The sequence below is a fragment of the Rhyacophila brunnea genome, unplaced genomic scaffold (genome assembly GCF_057557595.1).
Source record: "Rhyacophila brunnea isolate RB1 unplaced genomic scaffold, BYU_Rbru_1.0 scaffold_20, whole genome shotgun sequence".
Classification (NCBI taxonomy): domain Eukaryota; kingdom Metazoa; phylum Arthropoda; class Insecta; order Trichoptera; family Rhyacophilidae; genus Rhyacophila; species Rhyacophila brunnea.
The window spans coordinates 34,875,759-34,891,612 of NW_028232860.1; the positions used below are offsets into that span (position 1 = coordinate 34,875,759).

Below are 15,854 nucleotides of genomic sequence, written 5' to 3' on the forward strand. Positions count from 1 at the left end.
ATTCACCTGTAATTAATATAGTCCAACTTTACATGCCTAGCGCTGCAGCCAAGAGTAGAGATAGGCTGTGGAGATCCGAAATTAATATTGTACACTTTGTTTAGCCAAACTCATTTATGTCAACTGAATGTAGAATAAAAATTGTTGGAGCGAATCCAGTGAATACGGATTCGACTCTTGCCTGGAGATTTTTTCTGGGAGGTATATCTTTGACGTGTTTAAAATTATGTATAATATGGTTTGGTTTGGGCAGTGTTTAATTGAATTTAAAAAACTAACCGATATGTAGCATGTGTAATTTTTATTCTCAGTTCAATGAAAACATAATATAAGTATAACTAACAAAGTGTGCACTATTTATGTCGGATTCCTTCAGCCTACCTCTAATTTTTGCCACTGCTATATAGGCATTCGATATAGAGCCGTCATATTGAAAGAAAAAATATCGATTCTTGGTATAGGTATCGTATCGAATGAAGATATCGATATAGAAAAATCAATACATTTTAAATTACAATTACAATTTTCTTAAAAAATTATAATCATGATAATAATCCTAAATTTATTTAACATTGGAGCTCAGCATAATTGTGATGCGGTCCTTGGGCACTTTCCTCCCTGGTACATTACTTTCTTCGCGATGAACGTACGTTTTACGAAGAAGATGTTTCCAAAATAAACCCGTCTCATCTGCGTTGTATACTTGTACCTAATGGAGCTAATAGGTTGAGCAAGTAAAGGCCCATATTAAGATTTAAAAAAAATATATGGGAAACGCATATGGGATGGGTTTATTTTGGAAACTTCTCCTTCGTAAAACGTACGTTCATCGCGAAGAAAGTAATGTACCAGGGAGAAAAATGCCCAAGGACCGCATAACAATTATGTCGTACTCCAATGCAACCGGGACACACAAACTGAAGCTTTTGGTCAAAGGGAAAGCTAGGAATCCTAATCCATTCAAGAATATCTGCCTCACTGAACAACTGGTTGTGTAAAGTGATTTACTGTTTAATATTTAGTTAATAAACTTAGTTTATAAATATGTATAATTTAGTAAATACTTGATTTTGATTATAAATAAAACCGTAATTTGCTAAATTTCTCAAAAAGATTTAATTTTTATCATATTTTTTATGTATGCACTATAATCCGCCGCTTTCACTAATTGGACACTTGTCTGGTTTTTGGGATGGTGGATTACTGAGAGAGTACTGTACTACATAATTAAATAATGATCAGGAGTGATATCGTTCGCTTCAATAGGAGTCATTTAGGGATGAGAATATCTTATTACTAAGCCGGCAAAACCAGTTCTGATCATTATTAAGGCTATACCTCAGTTGACTAAAAAGATCGTGGCTAGGCGATGCGCGGATTGTGCAAATGACGCATACCGAACTAAATATAATTTGTCATATAAATCCAACGTGCGTCCATTTAATGTTCTGTTTATTGTTCTATTAGTAACAATAATAATATATTCATTGACATATTTTCTTTTTCAAGTAAATGGGTAACGTTTTTTAGTCATCTTTACACGATTTAACAATTAATACCCCCATCGCCATCACGAAACAAATTGACGTGCTTACAGCTCGACGTTCGCTCTCCGATTTGCCAGCGAGGCCCAAAATTTTGTCACACCTATAGTTGAAAATTATTTGCCGTTTCACTGAAGTACCGTCATAAATCATCTGGAACAAGCACTACATATTCTGTTTTATTTAAATTTATTATTTTGACCTTACATTTAAGAAAATTCTGCTTTGTACATCGTTTTCAATGGAGATTTGTCGAACAGTATTTTTCCTTATTTGTTTTATATCGTTGAATGAGTGTGGCAACCATGTATTTCCCGGTGTACCATCAGTCTTCATTGTATTGCATTTAGGAAAATCAAAGGCATTGGCTTGATAAGCATTTCTATCGGATAATGCATTGGTACTACAGACATTATCATTCGTGGTGTACAGCTTTGACACCAAAGAAAGATCACTGTCATTAAAATCAACACTCTCATTATCAAGTTTTTCTATAAGATCATCATCTCTTTTTAGAAAATCAAAGTTCCTACCGAATGTAATAAATTTAGAATCCGGAATTGAACATGCTGATAGCTTGGTATCATCTGAAAGTATTTTTTCCTCTTCTTTAAATTTTACTAATGATTTCGGTAAATCTTTCTCTGACAGTGCGCGTGATATTTTATCATTTCCATTTGATGCGGTTCCGTTAGATATCCCTCTCAAGACTTGAGGTACTTCCTTAGGTTTTTTAAAAGTATTTTTTGTATCTGGTAATTGATTCTTACTGTTTGCTTTTATGTTTGGTAAACACAAGTTTTTTAGATCATTATTTAGGTCTTTTAGTGGATATCGTTTCGTTTGGGTTCTGTCTGGAAGATGTTTTTTAGCTGAATCACTTTTTTGTTTTCCATACTTTACGTTAGTTAAATTAGCCTGAGAATTTTTCTTGTACGCATCCGGATTAAAAGCATTTGGCATATTTTCTTTATTTCTGATCTGTGGATCAATGTTTTCTTTCATATTACTGTGCACTTGCCGGGTTTTAGAGAAATTCTCCATTTTTCAAAATAAATTAGACAACATAATGCAGAACTACAGTAACTTATTGACATTGACTAAATGAGATGAACAATGAATTAAGTAAATCGAAAACCTATCATGTATTGTACCTATACAACAATACTAATTTTGAAAAAATAATGTTGCCACTTACAAAATAAAATATTTCGTCAAAATTATCAAGGCTGTCTTACTAATATGATTTTATTAAGTATAATATATTATTAAATATTACATCTTGCTAAAATATTAAAGTGTACGAATTCTTGTATATTTATATCAATCATTATTTTTTTTTTTAATTATTAATAACCATGTCCTTGCTTTTTCGTACAAGTTGGTTGTCAGTAATTTTGAGCAATCACAAACACCCAGACTTTGAGAAAATCACAGAAATGTATTGTGCCCTCACCGTGAATCGAACCTAGAGCTCCCGGATGGAAGGCCTGCGCCTTATGCATTGCACCACGAGAGCCGCAAATCATTCATTATTATTGGTAGGGTAGGGAACCACATAACCTTGAAATTGCGCAGATTGCGATTTCTTCTACTGCGCACAAATAACATACCTAGGGTAAGTTTAATTATTGTTACTGTTATTACTTCTGACTACTCTTACATGAAGCTCATTGCATCGTTTTCTCTCGCTCGGCGTCACTCTAACTATGTCATATTTTCTATCAATCAAGTGGTATGTTTATAATACTTTTGTTAAGATGCGTTGTTGGCCAACTAGTTTGAGATTATATCGTAAGCATGAGTAAATAGTTTTTATATTCATTTACTTTTGTCCTCTCTTGGTTTGTATTAGGTACCTACCTACCTGAGAATCCATTATTTTAATTAGGTAGGTACTATCACTCCCCTCCATTTTTGGCGATGTGTGAATTTCTCAACTGTCACTTTGTGTTTTGTTTTCTTTTTTATCGTCTGTATTTGGGATGAAGGTGGATAATTGACACACTGGAATGGTTTCGGAAACGACGAGGTTTATTTGGTGTTAATATATACTATATGGTTACATTTTTTATCATTTAATTCTACGGAGCGCAAAATGTACGCGTTCGCGATTTTGCTGCTTGTCGCGATCTCAGCGCCAAAAAAAAAAAGCCGTTGGACTCGCGAGCTGTGCACAATGCGACGTTGCCATACGTGTTTTTTTCCTTGGACAATGTTGCCGGTCAGATATTATTTATTAGTGGTATTATACATTATTTAATTATTTTCGCAATCAGCCGTTATTATTTGTTGGCTTTGATACCGATTCGGGCGTCTCCAGGTACACAAAGACACACCCAAATGGGGACCATACGGGGGCGTCACAGTACCTATACATCACTGGCAAGTAGTCCATAGATGCTGTGGATGAGGAGCATACCCAGAAATATTAAGGCTATACTTAAGCTGAGGCATGGTCTAAAAAGATCGTGACTAAGCGATGCGCGAATTGTGCAAATGACGCGAGCCGAACGAAATATAATTTGTCATAAAAATTCAACATGCGTCCTTTTAATGTTATGTTTATTATTATATTCGTAATAATAATAGTATATTCATTGACATGTTTTCTTTTTAAATACATGCGGAATGTTTTTTAGTCATCTTTTCACGATTTAAGAATATATTCCTCTGACGCCATCACAATAGAAATTGACGTGCAAACAGGTCGACTATCGCTCTCCGACTGGCAACGCGCCCGAAATTACGTCCCACATACTGTTGAAAATTATTCGCCGTTTCACTTATGTACGCTCTTTATAAAATAGTACGCCATAACACCATGTCGCATACAAAGTATCTATCCACCGACCACCCGGCCGACATCTTGACGATGATTAAAATCTTGATCATAATTCAACATTCCATGCATCAGTAAAATGCATCGCGGCAATTTCATTAAAAATTAAGCTCAGCTGGGTCTAGTATTGCGTACAAGCTATAATATTCCTTATTGACTGGTGTAACTCTATCGAAACAATAACAGCTTCTGTTGGAAGCAGTCGACAAATTTCCGTGTAGCCTTATTGAATATTGTTGTTTTTGATTCCAATAGCCACAGTTCTACAATGGCAGCTTCTGTTGGATCTGTTTACAGAAATATGTCCTTTAGAGCAGTGGTTTCCAAACTTTATGTTACAACACCTCCCTTTTAAAAAAAAATAATCTTGGCGCCTCCCTACCCCATTAAAATATACTTAGTCAAAAATGTACTAATAATACAAAAATGAAAAAAAAATATACAAAAATAAACAAGGTTTTACTATGCACTTACATTATACTAATTTTTAAATCAATTTGTTTTTCATGCGATAAATGTGCTTGTTTATTAACACAATCAATTTCAATAGTAGTTTAATAGCTAAATTCATCATCGTTCATTGACAAATGGATTCTATCATGGCCCCCCAGGACAAGATCTTTGACAGGCCCACCTACCTATCACTGAGGTTAAGGGCAGTGTGGCAATTATACACGGGAGTTATTATTTAAGTATATCATTCATCATATATCACATCAAATTGCAACGCACAACCACATATTTAAAATATTTAATAGCCCTGAAACAAAGCAGTGACTTTTTTTTACTAATAAAATAATGTGAAAAGTACATTTTAGCAAAATAACCAAGAACTAAGTAAATAGATTTTGGTTTGCTCTAATATATCTGGCGCAGAAATCATTTAAAATTGGAAATATGGCAAACTTATTTTTTTTTGTAATTTTGATTTCCAAAGCTCCATTTTTTATGAATGCCTTCACTTTGTCTTTTTAAATCAGTGAATGCATTAGTGGTCCTTGCATTGATTTATTCACTAATTTTTTTTTTAATTTCAACCAAATAGACAAGTTTAACAACAAAATTATCGTTCCGAATTTGCAAACTGCAAACCTGTGGCTACATTAATTGTGTTAAACTGTTCGCGCCTCTCTTTGCAACACTCCGCGCCTCCCAGTTTGGAAATCACTGCTTTAGAGCGTCTTATCATGAAGACTATTGATTTCAGTGCTTGTATTCTACTTTAGCACTTTCGAATGAATGAGATTTTGTTCGCTAGCTACAATGGTTTTCTTGTGTCTTATCTTGTCAGTGAACTGCAGTAGTTTTATTATAATTTGTTTTATGATTTCTTTTTTAAGTGATAATAATATTAATATAGAGTGACTTTTAACATGATAATGTTTGAAATTATAATCTTATTGGTTATTATATCCACCCTGAATTTATACAGCATAATATTGTATGTAGCTAGGTGGGTAGCATTTTCCTAAATTCAGCATAATTTTAATTGAATAATTCCACATATTAAATTGAAGTTTTTATTCAATTTCGTGTTAAAAGAAAATATAAATAAAGAATAAACCAATGCACCATTTAAACATTCAATCGAGTCGAATGTCATTAGTTTTAGAATGACATTCATTATTATTATTCTAAAGTCTCAAACAAACACAATGCAGGGACATCCTATAAAAAAAAAAGTCTTTTCACTGAAAACAAGAATTCAATATAAATTGAAATCACCTAAAAAAATCTTTGTAGCAAAATAATACAAACGTTTATTATTGCTTATAGAAATAGAGATACTTGCATCTATAACGGCATTTCAAAAAATTTATATTATTTTTTTACGATGAGTCTGACAATATTTCGAGTTAAATTTATAAAGAAAATTAATTATTTAACTATTGTATTGAAGAACATCAACATTATTTCAATTTTTCCATGAGACGGAGCACCAGTCTCAAGGATTTCACGAGTCGGAGTTGTACTTTAGTCCATTTTGGGCTCTGACCAAAAATTTTCATTGGTGGTAGGTAGGTACTGAAATTTTTGAGTTTTGGTTTTCATAGTAGGACTTATGAAAAGGTTAGATTGCTGCCATTTAGTAAAGTACTAACCTATGGTACTACCTACCTAGGTATGTTTTTATTTTATTTTTAAAACCCTGCCTTTCAGGTCAATTTTATTTTGGCATTAGTGTCTTTATAGTGCGTAGTGTATACACTACCTCATCACTACCTACTTGAAAATAATAAATGGTAATACCTAGGTACCTACCATACAAAGAGATTGAAGACTCTTTGACCTTATAATATTTTTGATGCTACATGAAAACATGACGTGTTCTGAATAATTTCTCCGTGTTAATATTTATATAATATAATCGTGCATTTTAAGAATTTTCAGTTAGTAGTGAGTGCGCATTTTTTTATATTTTATAATATTATGCCAAATTAAATCTCAAAGGAAATTTTGTCATGTAGAGGTTTTGTTATGTCATTTAATTATTAGTCATGTTAATAGCAAAATAATGAAATTGAGCTCTATGGTACCTTGCTTTCTTGTCTGTGTAATGGCGATTTCTCGGGGCCGTCAGATGTATTTATGAGCATAATGGCTGATGATTCGTGGTTACTGCGAGAAGACGGCTATTTAAACATCGACACAAATACCTTCAAAATAATTTGCCACCCTAATTTAAATGTCATATTGCTCTCTTCCGAATCTGGTGTAGTGCATGTATTGGACGTCAATTCAGGAGTAATTCTTCAGTCAAGTTCTTTATCAGGTATGATTCAAGGTTATATGGATCTTTAAAAAGACGATCCTTCCTCAAATCGATACATTATTTTCATGTTTTTCCTCGCCTCCAATCCAACCGGAAAAGTACTCCACCAAACACATTTTCCGCGCTATGTACTCTCCCCCCTGTACGGTTTACACGTTTCATTGTAATAATGTTTTGATTTTTCTCCTTACATTTTCTTTAATTACCTTCCGTCTAAATGTTTTCAATTACCGCGCATGAATGTTTTGTTTTGGCGTATCGCATGTAAAGTCGTTTTCTGCTCATTTATTTTTTCGTTCATTTGTTCTAAATGATTCAAAAACAAACTAAAATGCGTCGTAAATAAATAGTATCATTCCGCGCTGTATAATTAATTAAAGATTACTAAATTTATTGGACCCGTCCGCTTTTCTTTTGAACCGATTTGTTTTAGTCAAAAACTACTGTTTTTGTAGGAATTAAAACAATGTCACCTTTTTCTAGAAAGTTTCGACGAAATTCCATTGTGTTGACATTATACACATGATAAAAGTTTACATGTCTAATGAATCACAGTTTATTAAAAAAGATACACATGATAAAAGTTTACATGTCTAATGAATCACAGTTTATTAAAAAAGAATCATAATAAAATGATAATAAACCTTTCGATTAGGAACTTCTATAGTAATTATTTGAAAACAACCTATTAAATTTTAACAAAAAAAAAATGCATTTTGCTTTATGGAACAAATTCTCATGCACTATGGTTGAAAAACAACATCAAATTATACGATTTTTGTTGATGAAAGAAAATGGCACACAGGGCCCTTTTATTCATAATATGTTATACTAACTTGCCTGTCAAATGTTAATTTTAATACCAGTACCTACATATTTAACAAAAATTAACTAGGTATGGCAATGATGTAATGTTATAGGCTATTTCATTTTTATCTACTATTATGCATTAAATTTTGTCACATAAACAAAACGTGCATTACATATTGGTAATATTCGAGAACATTCCTGTGTGGTTGTATTTTTTGGGTTTAGGTTTATGATCAAACTGTCATTAAGTCGTAAAGCAAATCTCGCTTCAAATTCTTGTTCAATTAATCATTTGCGATTTCCGCTGTAATATAAGTTATTCTGCCTTTTTTATTTCATAAATTGAGCTCACCACTTAGTAGAATCGTGTCATTGAAATTCTAAAACTAGTCTATTATATTTATTTTTTGCAATGTTTAGTATAAGGCCTATTGCACCCATTATACCCACCATGCCGACATGTTCTAAGGATCGACAGGCGAACAGGGAGTCGGATGCTGCATTAGGCTAGTGTGTTGTCGGCAGACAGCCTAAGTCGACAGCAGTTATGGGTCTGTCGTGACCGAAGACCTAAAAGGATTAACGCCATCCGCATATTTTGCAAGCTACGCTAGCCTATTCAAAATACTATGTTTGCAAAACTGTTTGATGCACTGATTATTTTCAAAGAAAGTTTTTTTAAGATGAACAACTACTGATTATTTTTAGGGTGTAATAGAAGTACGACAGTTAGGGGGTTAAAATTTATTTGTAATTCTACTTGAAGATAAACATTATTGTCTTGATATAGGTAAATAAAGTATTTTATTTGAACAGATACATTTTATTTCAAGTATCTACTTGTCATCCTAGATAAGAGAAAATTGTCTATTGTAATAATTATACTATTTAATTAACATGCATAATTATCGACGTGCACATGATTATAGCTTATGCGGCTACTTGAAGTTCATAACTCAAGATCAATGGCTACGCATTTTGAAAAGTTGACAAAATTTATCTAGGATAATGCATTACATCAGCCAAGAAGTTATATTATATATGATGACGTCGAAACGCTTGGGAAAATCTAAAAATCAACATAGCCAGCATCGTGGAAGGAGGTATATGTTTGCGTGTCCGGAAATTTGTACGTATGCAGACTGTCCAATCTCTTTGGTTGTAAAACACGGTTCTTGTCGGTTTACTTACAGGAAGCCAGTGGCAAACAAATTTTGAAAATAGCCGATACACTGGATTATTTGTTGGGTTAGATTAAATTTCAACATTATTGTCTGCAAGCTCCACGAACAATGCGTATTTTTTTCATCTCTTTCCAGTAGGAAAGCTCACGGCGAACTGTGCTACGGTGAAATGTAATACGTACAATTTACATGTAACCGTGTGTTTGAAGGTAAATTACATTTTGGCGTTCCAGGCAGCTGAAGCTAACAAACTAACATAATTTGGGCCTGTCTTATGCCCCACACTTTGTGTGCTACGGACAAAATTATCAAGAGACTAGTCTGTTGATAACTTTGGAGCTTTGAATTTTGAATGGGATATCATTTGTTACTATCCTCTGATTAGTTGCTGAGTTATAGGTGTTTAAAATTGCCACTAATTTCACCCCAACTCCATAATGGCACACCATATGAACGTTTGGGAACAGAGTATATTATTTGCTAACCATTCTGAGTATTGTCAATAAAAAAATTGTATATTCATATAGATGAACATGAATGGATTTGAAGATATTAATTATATCATCATTGATGAACCACAAAATTAGCAAGGGGCCAAGGTGAGACCCTTGAAGAACTCCAAATGTAGCATGTATGAAATTGATATTTAACTACCAGTTTATAGTCAGTTAAATAGCTTAGTACTCATACCAATAATTGAGCAAGAATAATATATCTATTCAATTTCATAATGAGGATTTTATGCGAGACTTTGTCAGTCTTTGTGAAGTAAGTCATAGAACAGATTTTTTTTATATTTCCTGTTTGTGTTTATATTAGACCGCATAGGTTAGTAAAACCCTCAATATTCTATATCGTCGTTGCGCCTTTAAAATCGCCTATGTGTAATTTTCAAAACTTTACAGGAGAGGCTAAAAACAATGTGAATTACAATGCCTGTCGCCTACAACATCGAAATATTTTTTAAAGCAATTCCAGAATACATTTTATCATAATCATTATATTTTTTCCTTGGTATAGGGAATTATTATAAAAATTTTGGTGCAAAACCCTGTTTTGTTAAATTTATGCACATAGCCGATTTTGAAGGCGCAACGACGATTAATTGTAAAGTTAATTAAATATTGCACATACTTCGACGATTTTATGTTTGAAATAATTACTAGAGTGGGTAAGGAAGATCTCATCTTTTTTGTAAGTAATATAGGCAAGGCAACTCTGTTTATTTTATATAGCCTTGATAATGATGTTATAACTGAAATAGTTATTAACAAAAACCAAACATGTGGGATTTTGTTTAGAAGTTTTGTTTTTATTATTTAATCTATGTAATTGAATACAGTTGTTGCTCTCCCAAATGGCCGGTTAGTTCTGTACTTTGGGAGAACAAACAACCCCCAATTTCTTTATCAGAATATACCTTAGACCATGGTTTCCCAAACTATGGGTCGCGACCCATACTTCTGCATACAGAAGTTCGCTGGTTATCCAGGGGAAAAGTACTGACACGATTAGTGGAATTGCGTAATGAAGTTACAATTTACTTGGAAGGAAAAACTGAATACATTAAACATCTACAGGACGAAAAATTCATTCTCAAGCTCACTTATTTGGCGGATATTTTTTTGAAATTAAACGAACTTAATTTGTATTTGCAAGGATCAAACGGATCAGACATTTTTGCAGTTCACGATAAAATTCGAGCGTTCATGAAAAAGCTTATATTGTGGAAAAGTTGTATTGAAAATGGCAAGCATGATTGTTTTGAAACACTTGAAATTTTTATTAATGAAAACCAAGTGCAGCCTAAGATGTACGTACTGTCTGAAATTTCCAGTCATTTATCACTGTTAATAAATAACTTGACGACTATTTTGGGGAAGCGATGAAAAAGTTTGATTCGTTGCGTTGGATTTGTAACCCATTTCAAGACGACTTACCAACTAGTATGTCAACAAAAGCAAGTGAAGAACTCATTGATTTATCAGAAGATACGTCACTGAAAAATAGTTTCAATCGTAAACAGTTAACGAAATTCTGGTTCTCAGTTGCTGATAATTATCCTTGCCTGTTCGATGAAGCTATGAAAGACCTCCTCCTCTTTACTACCTCATATCTATGTGAGGTCGGATTTTCGGCTATGGTTAACATTAAAACTAAATACCGAAATAAATTCTATATATCAAATTCACTGCGATTAAAAGTAACTAAAGTTGAAGTTGATCCTAAAACTGTAATGAAGAAAAATAAGAAAAAAATACATCCTTCCCATTGAAATAACTTGCAGGTGTAGGTATTTAAATAATATTTTTTTTTTATTTAAGTTGTGTTTCTTATTTCAACAGTCTTTCAACACTTATAAAAAATATTTTTTTTATTTCAATTAGAACAAATAAGACAGCATTAAGTAGTTCCAGGACTCGATACTAGGGAATCTGAGCATTACCAATATTTATGCCCTCTTTTCTCTAAGACAGCTAAGAGGTGGGTCGCAAGATTGGAGATTTTTCTTAGATGGGTCGGAGCCCAGTCAACTTTGGGAACCACTGCCTTAGACTATAGATACATCTAGACGCCACCCATTGCATTGCTAAATGAAGCTGCGTGCTGTGCTCTTGGTTTGTGGGCGAGCGAACTCATTCGTATACAAATGTTCGAGACCATAGACCATTTCGCTAGTGCTCGCCCAAAGTGCCCGCACCAGACGCTCAGAATTAAAATATATTTTTCTATTTTTTTAAGTTATATAGTATTTTTAAGCGGTCAAAATGCAACCATTAGGTAAAAATATCCATAATTTAAGTTATTTTAAAGAAACACGGTCACTTGATATTAAAATATATAATAATATACAAATAAATTATCACGAACATGTATCAACTTACCTATGAAACGTAATACCACCTTCTTGCTTATCAGTACGGCTACCACATTTTAATACAGCACACAGAACCATCTTTTCTACTTAATTATCTAAAAATATTTACCACTGACTTTATGTTTAACACAAAAAATATCAATTTTAGCAATACGCGCTCCCAGGTTATCGACGCTTAGTTAAGCAAAAAACTAAGATTTAGCGGCTACGCCGACAACAAAATCTTCTACACATCTGTAAACCTTTTATCTTACTCTAGCGCATGTCGCAGAGATTATAAGGGTGCCGAATACTTTCTCACTCGCACTTATGCATCGTTTTTGTTCAGGCCTTGGAATATACACAGATCAATACTAATACGAATGGCAGAGTTCTCATTTATTATACTGTAGGTATAAACTAAAAAAATACATAGCCAAAATAAGATTTCCTGTAACTGATGTGTAATTTTGTGATGTGTTACAGGAATCAACAATGAACCAGTAGGCATACAGTATTTACCGGGATCCGACCGAATCGTGTTCTGGGACAGCGTGGGACTGGGCGTCCGCTCTGACTACAATGGCGTCCTGCTTCTGCACACTGTCTTACAGCAACCGCTTCAGCCAAATAACCCCAACCAGATAGTTAAAATTGAATTATTCCTCTCCGAGGTACGACACCATTATTCTCATCAAATTTTGTAAAGTAAATCATAGTAACTTAGTTTAAAAACAACATACGGACGCTAGGGTTTGCAACCGTAGGTCTCACTCGATTTTGGGTCCGAGAAACCGATGGTGTACTGAATCCTAGGTAATATTGTCGTCACACTTTAATAGGAACTTTTATCGTAAGTATATTTAATTCGAAAATTACGAGACAAAAATTCAGATACGAAATACAAAATGTATGGCAAAAAAACAGTATAACTTTGAAAAAAAAGTTGTTTCCGATAAAATTTCTTTCAGACTAACCCATTGGAGACAGACAGAAAATGAAAAAAAAGTGAAACAACAGCCAAATTAAAATAATGTCATAAATTTAACAATGTTAAACTTCTATATTATTATAATATGATTAATTTAAATATTTTTTTCAAAACTTGTCTATGTATTGAAACACTCTAATTTAAAATCATCTTTTTAAATATGTAGATTTTTAAGAAATATCTAAAAGTAAAAAATACCACATTTTTACCAAGGACAAGCGGCGTCAAATTGATGCCAATTGTCCAGAATCACTTGGTCAATAGCGGCGTCAAATTGGTGTCGATTGTCTCCAATGGGTTAATTTATATCAGTATTGACTATTATGATCTTTTCATTGAAATTATTGAAAATTACTATAAATAGATTTTACATAGTGAGAGATATATTATATTAGAAAGTAATATTAAAAGAATAATCCAGCGATACTACTCATTTCATTAAGGGGGGACATGCTCGTCGAAGGTCAAAATTGAGTTATTATTGCATATTCAAACCATGATCCTGGACACTCCTTAAACGTTGTAGATAATCTATTTATATAATTTTGAAGCCTTATTATCCTTTATAGTTATTTTAAACATTTGATGTCTGCATGAAGTATTTTTGTTACATAAAATAGTATTCTTTTAAACCTCTCGCTCTAATGTTTTCGAATATAGTCATATTTCGGTACATAACTGTGCAGTGGTGTTAAGATTTTTTACATTTATTAATTTTTAAACGCATTTATAAAACCATTAGCATAATTTATTACTAGATAATTTTTGTAAAATATTCACGATAAAAAAATATTTTGATAATCTCTGTGATCCCAAATTTGACAAGAATTAGGCATTTTATTATTCAAAAAATCGGCAAGATTAACACATTTGAAGATGATTCTAAAGATACTTATTATAAGCTATGTCTTTGACCATTCAAGTGTGATAAACATCTTATGAATAATGAATGCTTTATAATAATTATTGACCTAAGAATAAGGTAGTGTTTTTTTGAAATACGCCATTTTTTTGTCATTCCCTAGTAGTTAAGCTACAACATACGGCCGTAGCCATAAATTGACAAACTATAATTAAAGTAGGGAGTAAAATTATGTTAACGCGCGTGTTTGAACATGTACCTAACCGAATTTTTTTTTATTTTTTTTTAAACGGTACATGTTCAAACACGCGCGTCAATATCATTTTACTCCCTACTTCAATTATAGTTTGTTAATTTATGGCTACGGCCGTATGTTGTAGCTTAACCACTGGGGAATGACATAAGAAATGGCGTATTTCAAAAAAACACTACCTTATTCTTAGGCCAATAATTATTATAAAGCAATCATTATTCATAAGATGTTTATCACACTTGAATGGTCAAAGACATAGCTTATAATAAATATCTTTAGAATCATCTTCAAATGTGTTAATCTTGCCGATTTTTTTAATAATAAAATGCCTAATTCTTGTCAAATTTGGGATCACAGAGATTATCAATATAATATTTTATCGTGAATATTTTACAAAAATTATCTCGTAATAAATTATGCTAATGGTTTTATAAATGCGTTTAAAAAATAATAAATGTAAAAAATCTTAACACCACTGCACAGTTACGTACCGAAATATGACTATATTCTAAAACATTAGAGCGAGAGGTTTAAAAGAATACTATTTTATGTAACAAAAATACTTCATGCAGTCATCAAATGTTTAAAATAACTATAAAGGATAATAAGGCTTTAAAATTATATAAATAGATTATCTACAACGTTTAAGGAGTGTCCAGGATCATGGTTTGAAAATACAATAAAAACTCAATTTTGACCTTCGACGAGCATGTCCCCCCTTAAGAAGAATTTATATTTATTTAACAGCAGATTCTGAAATTTAGCATCGGAGATGCTGAGCTGTATTTTTAAATGCGAGTCGTCATAAAATACAAAGTGGCAAAAAACTGTTATCCAGAAAATATTAAAATTAATTGAGTTATATTAATTACGTAGTTATTGTTGGGACTATTATTTGTATATAAAAAGTAGTAGGAAGAACATAATATTATAGGTAAGAAATATTTATTTGGGAAAATAATTAAGCTGACTTACGCGACTTTTATTTGTCGGGTTTGGTTTTCTGAATTCAATACTATAAAATATCTAATATACCTAAGTAGATTATAAATAATATAGCTTAGAAATATTATTATTTTATTTTTACATGTAATAGATTACATTCATGGAATTTGGATCACAGGTAATGGGTGGATTAGTTAGTTGAGGCTTGTAATTCCCCTGGGTTTTTTCATTTATGCTATTGATATTAAATGTGTTATTGTTATTTCAAATTTTCCTATAATTACCTTTTAAGGGTTTAAAAATATCTTTGTGATTCAAAATATGGTTAGTAATGTTAAAATTATTAAGAATTGAAATTATTAGGGTACTTATATAATTATAAAAGATTAGTTACCTATTAATAAAAAACATTTTTAATGATGATTTTTTTTGTTTATTACAGAATAAAAATACATTACATTAACATATTAAAATTAAAAAGTTTCACAAAAACAATTTGACATAGTAAAAAGTAGGTAGTATTCAAAAAAATAACTTACTAGCAAGTCTATTTATCAAAATTAGAGGTACTTTCTTAAAAGTAATATACAGTCGAACTTGGTTATTACGAGGAAGATGGGACCGGTTGAATTTGCTCGTTATAAGCATTACTCGTTATATCAGAGAATAGGTATTTTTAAATGAGCCGTCACATAACACAAAAAGTCGCAATTCAAACAAAAATACACAATTGAAATTTTTCCCTGAAACAAAAACTGCTCCATTCAATGTTTGTGCGTCAAGTGTAACTGGT

The 15,854-nt window shown here is 32.2% G+C and overlaps 1 protein-coding gene across 1 annotated transcript in view; it reads left to right on the forward strand.

Annotated features, from left to right (window-relative positions):
• Positions 1–6,922: 6,922 nt before the first annotated feature.
• The window catches only part of Bruce (BIR repeat containing ubiquitin-conjugating enzyme), an 89,796-nt gene continuing 80,864 nt past the window's right edge, over positions 6,923–15,854 (forward strand). The window contains exons 1-2 of the mRNA XM_085948176.1: positions 6,923–7,159; positions 12,497–12,684. Of these exons, the coding sequence (XP_085804302.1) occupies positions 6,976–7,159; positions 12,497–12,684 (372 nt within the window). The 5' untranslated portion in view covers positions 6,923–6,975. The remainder of the gene's footprint in view (positions 7,160–12,496; positions 12,685–15,854) is intronic.